This window comes from Plasmodium inui, assembly GCF_000524495.1.
Source record: "Plasmodium inui San Antonio 1 unplaced genomic scaffold supercont1.20, whole genome shotgun sequence".
NCBI lineage: Eukaryota > Apicomplexa > Aconoidasida > Haemosporida > Plasmodiidae > Plasmodium > Plasmodium inui.
Window position 1 is genome coordinate 340,376 of NW_008481854.1, and position 5,677 is coordinate 346,052.

The window sequence follows — 5,677 nt, forward strand, 5'->3', positions numbered from 1 at the left end:
CCCTCTTTTTTTTTTTTTTTTTTTCCCTATTTCAGGGCAACAAAATGGTGATTAAACGAAGATGTAATTTTTTACTCTTTGGCGAAATTTTCCTTTCAGCATCCTAATGTCATATAAGGGACAAAAAAAAAAAAAAAGGCATCTCAGCTTGTACATGTGACATATAGTGAGATACATACATGACATCAGGTTAGAGGACCGGCTCTACCACCTTTTTTCTTCGTCAGCTTTAACTGAAGTGTTGCGTTAAACTTTAAGAGGGTTGACCGAGAGGTGGCAAAGCCGGATTTAGGCATGGGCCAAGTGAGTACCCACATATCTACCGCAGACTTACCCTGTTTGTGCTAACCATGCGCAGTGTACCCCTTTGCCCTTGTGGTATAATATGCCCTCGCGCCTGCTTGAAGCCTTGGCCGTTTCGCCAACTTTAGGAGGCACAGTCGTCCCTCTCTCTGCAGAGATGCCCGCCACGCGCATGAAAGGGTACACGGAGTGGTACGCAAAACGGTACTCGTAAACTCGCCCCTGTATGCCTGTCATTATACCTATCCCTGTGATTGTGCCTATTCCTGTGATTATGCCTATGCATATGCATACAGGTTTGTTCCCTAGATACGCGTGATTACACAGTGGGCACATCTGCACTTCTCCATTGTATACATTTCAACGCGTGGCCCAAACTTTTTTGGAGGAAGAAACGTACATCTAAGAACGGACATAGTTTTATTTTCTCCAAACGACATTAAAAGAAGAGAGGCGTATTCATGGAACATTAAAGGAAAAGTGCTTCATGGAAGTGGACGTTAGGGCGAAGTGTTCGCGAACCGCAGCGTCGTGGCAAGCACTTGTCGTTAACATAGCCATTACGATATAGATGTCGACGACGGCGACGCCAACTTTAAGCTTTACGCCAACCCACAGGCAACCGCTAAACCAGTCGCTTATTGCTGAAATGGGCGGCACGTTTGACGTTTTGGCGTGGCAGCAAACACATCCACGTAGAGGAATTATTTGGGCAAAATTACATCATTGTAAAGTTGACGCCTCTCTTTTGTGTGTTTCACATTTGTGTTAGTTTTTTACCTGAACAGGCAATATATTTTTTTTTTCTTGCAAATGTGCAGGTAAACTCAGCAGGAAACGCATAAATGCAGGTGTAGCTAGCTATTTTTTTCTTCTTTTCCAGCTAGCCAAAATTGTGTTCACATTTATATGCAAACGTGCGTGTACGTGTAGGCACGTACCTACATATAGGTTAACACTTATATGTTTCTGCTTCTAAATTACGTACATTTTTATGCCCCCCTCTCGCGAAAATGGCCGAGCATCTCGCACGGATCATCGGAACGGAAGAGGACAGAGTTAACTGTCCCTTCTTTTGGAAAATAGGTGCGTGCCGCCATGGCGATCAGTGCAGTCGAAGCCACTACAAGCCAAACAGTGCCCAAACGTTAGTCATCCGTCACATGTACGACAATCCCCCAATGGCCGTTGCAATTGCAGAAGGGCAGATGGTGGATGATGAAGTGTTGGACAAAGCAGCGGACCATTTTGAGGAGTTTTACGAAGAAGTCTTTGAGGAATTAATGAAGTATGGCGAAATTGAAGATATGGTTGTATGTGACAATATAGGAGATCACATCATTGGAAATGTGTACATAAAATATACGCACGAGGATTATGCGGAGAAGGCTGTGAAAGAGTTGAATGGGAGATTCTATGCAGGGAAGCCGTTACATATTGAGTACACCCCTGTGACAGACTTCAGGGAGGCAAGGTGCAGGCAGTTTGTCGATGGGCAATGCCGAAGAGGTGGGTATTGCAACTTTATGCATATCAAACATGTCCCCAGGGCTGTCAAGCGGAAGCTGTACAAACGAATGTATAAAAAATTTCCAGAATATAAGAAAAGGCGGAAAGCGAGAGATGCTTCGGAGGACGGACATTACGACAGCCACAGGGATAGAGGCAGTAGGGACAAACATAGGCGTGATAAATACGGGGACAGTCACCACTCTTCTAGACGCAGAAATAGGAGTAGGAGTCGGAGCAGGAACCGAAGCAGGAACCGTGATGATGCCGATGGAGACAGCGACGGTACCAGTAGACGACATAAACATCCTAGGCGGGAAAATAGTGCCGAGCGGAGGGAAAAAATTGAGAGGTGGAATAAGGAGCGAGAAATGAAGAATATGCAAAGGGATGATGATGAGCACGATGCTTTCCAGGAGGATAAGGTGGAAGAGCAGCAGCCGGACGACGGCGCAGACCAGTGATAGGAAAAAAAAGAAAAGAAAAAAAAAGAAGGGCTGAAAATGTGAAGCGAACGGCAGAGAGACTGCACTGGTCCCCCAACGTGGCAAAATAAACAGCATAACACAGCCGAATTAACTGTTAAACATATATTTTTTTTTTTCTTTTTTTTTTTTTTTTGGTATTTAAGACCTTGTACATCTCCCGGAAGGAACTCCACACCAGTATATTTCGTTTGTTTTTAATTTAAAAAAATTTTTTTAACTCAAAAAAATGCAACTTTTTGGTCTTAAAAGTGCATTTTTCTGGTCTTAGCGAAAAGGACCAACAGATGAGTAAGGCGCTTGTTCTGGGATGGTATCGCTCGCGAGGGGGGCTGCTCCCTTAAGGATTTCTTCCCATTCATTCAACCTTTTATCGCCAGGTGGCGTGGGCACCTTTTTTTGCTTTTCATCCGTTCGACGTGAGCGCCTCTTTCCCACACTTCGCGCAACTCAAGTTGGTTCTCCACTCCGAAAGTTCCGCAGATACGGGAAAAGGCTTTCGCGCAGCTCTTAGGACACTAGTGGTAACCACGGATTAGAAAAAAAAAAAATGAATAAACATAGACTTCTCCCCCGTGCTGGTTAAATCCAAAAACGAGTGACTTCCTGGGCACATTTTCCACGGCGGCGTACCGATGAGAAAAAGTGAGTGCAAAAAAAATGTAAGAGTAAGAAATAGTCCACAGGGCCCCTTCCTCAACTACCTATATACCTATTTGCCAATGTATTATAAATTTATGTAGCTAAAAAATGGGAGAAAAAAAAAAGAACGCACTCCTTCTGATACGCGTTTAAGTATACATATACCTTCGCATCAGGCAAAGTAAAAGAAAAAACGGGGAAATAAAAAAAAAAAAAATCCCGATACATGTTAGCAGCTCGCTATAAAAACGAAACACGTCACAACGGAATATTCCCTTCTTCACGATGTTGCAAAATGTTGTGAGGAATAGAGTAACACTTGCCGCATGATTGTATTTAAAAAAAAAAAAAAAACATATAGCCAAATGGGAGATAACGAAAATAAGGAGAATAGGGCACCCGCTTCGTCCCCAAGCGAAGATGGCGGCAAAACGAACAAGGAGTGGAAAAATGCCAAAAATGGGGAAAATTCTGGAGGCGCCAATAATTTGAGCAACTCTAACAGCTCGCGAAAGGGGAAAAGGAAAAAAAATAAGCGCCGGGCGAGCGACTCAAGTGGGAAGAAAAACGAACAGCTGGAGGCGAAAGAAAGCATCGAAGGCATCTTCAACAACCTGAAGGCCAAGGAGAAGAAGGCTACAAAAGTTGCCATCGAGACGAGACCTATTAAAAAAAGCTCTGAAAAAAGGATCCACAACGCCGATCGGGTCCATAAGAAGGCACAACGGTCGGTTGCCAAGGGCACGGTCACCGAGCGCGCGCGCACGCCAGATGGGTTGCCCATTTATTCTATGGAGGAGCTCAAGATGGGTAAGCTTCATCATACGAGCGTTGTGACTGCTTCGCCTTACTACTTCGCCTTTCTTCACCGCACCGAACACAATTTCGACTCCTTTTTTGCAGGCCAAGGAGGATACACGAAAGACTGCCCATTCGAATGCAGCTGCTGCTTTTAGGTTTCTCCCTGAGGGGATATACATCCAATCCCCGTCATACTTTTTCGAGGGGGGAAGGTCCCACAAAGCTAGCTAGCTAACATGTGAAGAATAAAAATCACCTCAAACGAAAAAGCATATGCGATGATTTGGATCAATTCTGTAGACTCATATGTCGCTATAATTGTGAAAAAAGACAGCTCCGAAAAAATGGGAGTTTCCTTTCGTTTGAACCATTGCGGGGGTATGTAACGTTATTTTTTGGCGACCCTTGGTGGGTGGAAGCCGTTGTTTTGGTGATTGACCCCGTGTTTATCGGGTATACTGCCATGTCGACAGGAAACTCCCCAACGAGCGTAGGCAATAGGTCTACGATGAAACATACGGGTGTGTGCTCTCCCCATAGGGGTCACAACTGACAATGTGACTTAGCCTCCGACGTATGTATGTGTCTATTTCTCTATGTCGCTATGCCTGTATGTCTCTATGTCTGTTTTTTTTTTTTTTTTTTTTTCCTTCCACCCCCCGTCGTGTCTTCACATATTCATAACGGATCCGGGTGGACGTACATCTTTCCGTTATCCTCTAAATACCGTTGGTCTGTTTTTTTCCCGTCATCCGCGTCTGCTTCTTCATCTCTGTGTCCCTCCGATGAGGCGCCGTAGCAGAAGCAGAGCACTTTTTTTTGTGGCACACACTTCTCGAAAACCTTCATCCAGTTTTGGTTTTTTAAAAAACTGATTAAAATCTCCACCACAGTGTTAACGTTCAGGACGTTGCTTTTTCTTTTTTTAAAATATTTCTGTGTGGTTGGGAGGGGAAAAAAATGGAGTTGTGAAGAATAGAATGTCAAAGTCAGAACGTAGGAAGATTATACCACCCAGCTCGTTGAATGGACCACCTGGGGGTTAGAGGTGGGGTACATATCCCCGCCCCCTATTTGGCGGCGATTGAATGGTATTTTCTTTTTTTTTTTGAGATGATATTTACCTCCATGGGTAACTTCTTCGTCACTAAGTTGTGCAGGGACGCCTGGGAGAAGGACAAATTCTGAGGAGCGGCGAGGGGAAGTAAAAAAAAGGGCGTGTCAACAATTGGTTCACTCATGAGTGCAGGGAAATGACCTGCAAAGTTCTCATCCAGGGGTATGTGCCCTATCGCGAATGCATCCGCTCAAAGGAGTGATATGGCCCCTCCGATGGGAACAATAATCACCTTGGAGACGCTCCTGTCGACCAGGGCAGAAATGACGTACACCTCGTCGTCTCGAACTTCGGTTAGTTCCTACAGGGGGGGGAGGATGTTTCATTTCGTTTGGTTTGATATAGTTTGGTTTCGTTTCGTTGTGGTCGATCCGGAGTAGCACCCCCAGTGCAGCGAAGACGACGGCTTAACCGGTCCATTGCTCCTCACCTCCTCAGCGTCGGGGGATAAAACGACAATCTTCTCCCTCGGGAACAAATCCCAGTAGTCCTCCGAGTGAATGTGGACGCGCCACTTCCCCAGTGCATACTTGTCTCTGAGCTGCGTGTAGAATTCGTCGCTGCTCATCAAGCTAGTAAAATGAAACTGCACAGGCAACTGCTCCTTTATCATGTAATGGTATCCCAGAAAAACCTGTTTGGCTAAACTGGATACTTCCTTTTCTCCCATGAGATTTAAGAAACTACAGTTGTAGCAGATTTTATATCCTTCATTGTACGCCTTGATTAAAAATTGTTGTCTCCTTTTTTTTTTCTCTTCCTGTAGAGCTCTCCTTTCGTTTAGAAACTGTATCCTCTCACTTGAATTGAGACCATTTAA

At 44.7% G+C, this 5,677-nt stretch overlaps 3 protein-coding genes across 3 annotated transcripts in view; 2 read left to right on the top strand and 1 right to left on the bottom strand.

The window, feature by feature from the left end:
• Positions 1-1,316: 1,316 nt before the first annotated feature.
• Positions 1,317-2,276, top strand: C922_04189 (hypothetical protein; the record flags this gene model as incomplete). Its single annotated transcript, XM_008819774.1, has 1 exon — positions 1,317-2,276. One exon carries the CDS (start codon positions 1,317-1,319, stop codon positions 2,274-2,276), a length of 960 nt encoding a protein of 319 aa, XP_008817996.1.
• Positions 2,277-3,304: 1,028 nt separating this feature from the next.
• Positions 3,305-3,895, top strand: C922_04190 (hypothetical protein; the record flags this gene model as incomplete). Its single annotated transcript, XM_008819775.1, has 2 exons — positions 3,305-3,749; positions 3,843-3,895. The coding sequence occupies 2 exons, from the start codon at positions 3,305-3,307 to the stop codon at positions 3,893-3,895; spliced, it is 498 nt and encodes a 165-aa protein (XP_008817997.1).
• Positions 3,896-4,418: 523 nt separating this feature from the next.
• The window catches only part of C922_04191 (hypothetical protein), a gene marked incomplete at both ends in the record, with an annotated part of 2,153 nt that continues 894 nt past the window's right edge, over positions 4,419-5,677 (bottom strand). Inside the window, 4 exons of the mRNA XM_008819776.1 lie at positions 4,419-4,676; positions 4,865-4,924; positions 5,090-5,158; positions 5,288-5,644. Of these exons, the coding sequence (XP_008817998.1) occupies positions 4,419-4,676; positions 4,865-4,924; positions 5,090-5,158; positions 5,288-5,644 (744 nt within the window). The remainder of the gene's footprint in view (positions 4,677-4,864; positions 4,925-5,089; positions 5,159-5,287; positions 5,645-5,677) is intronic.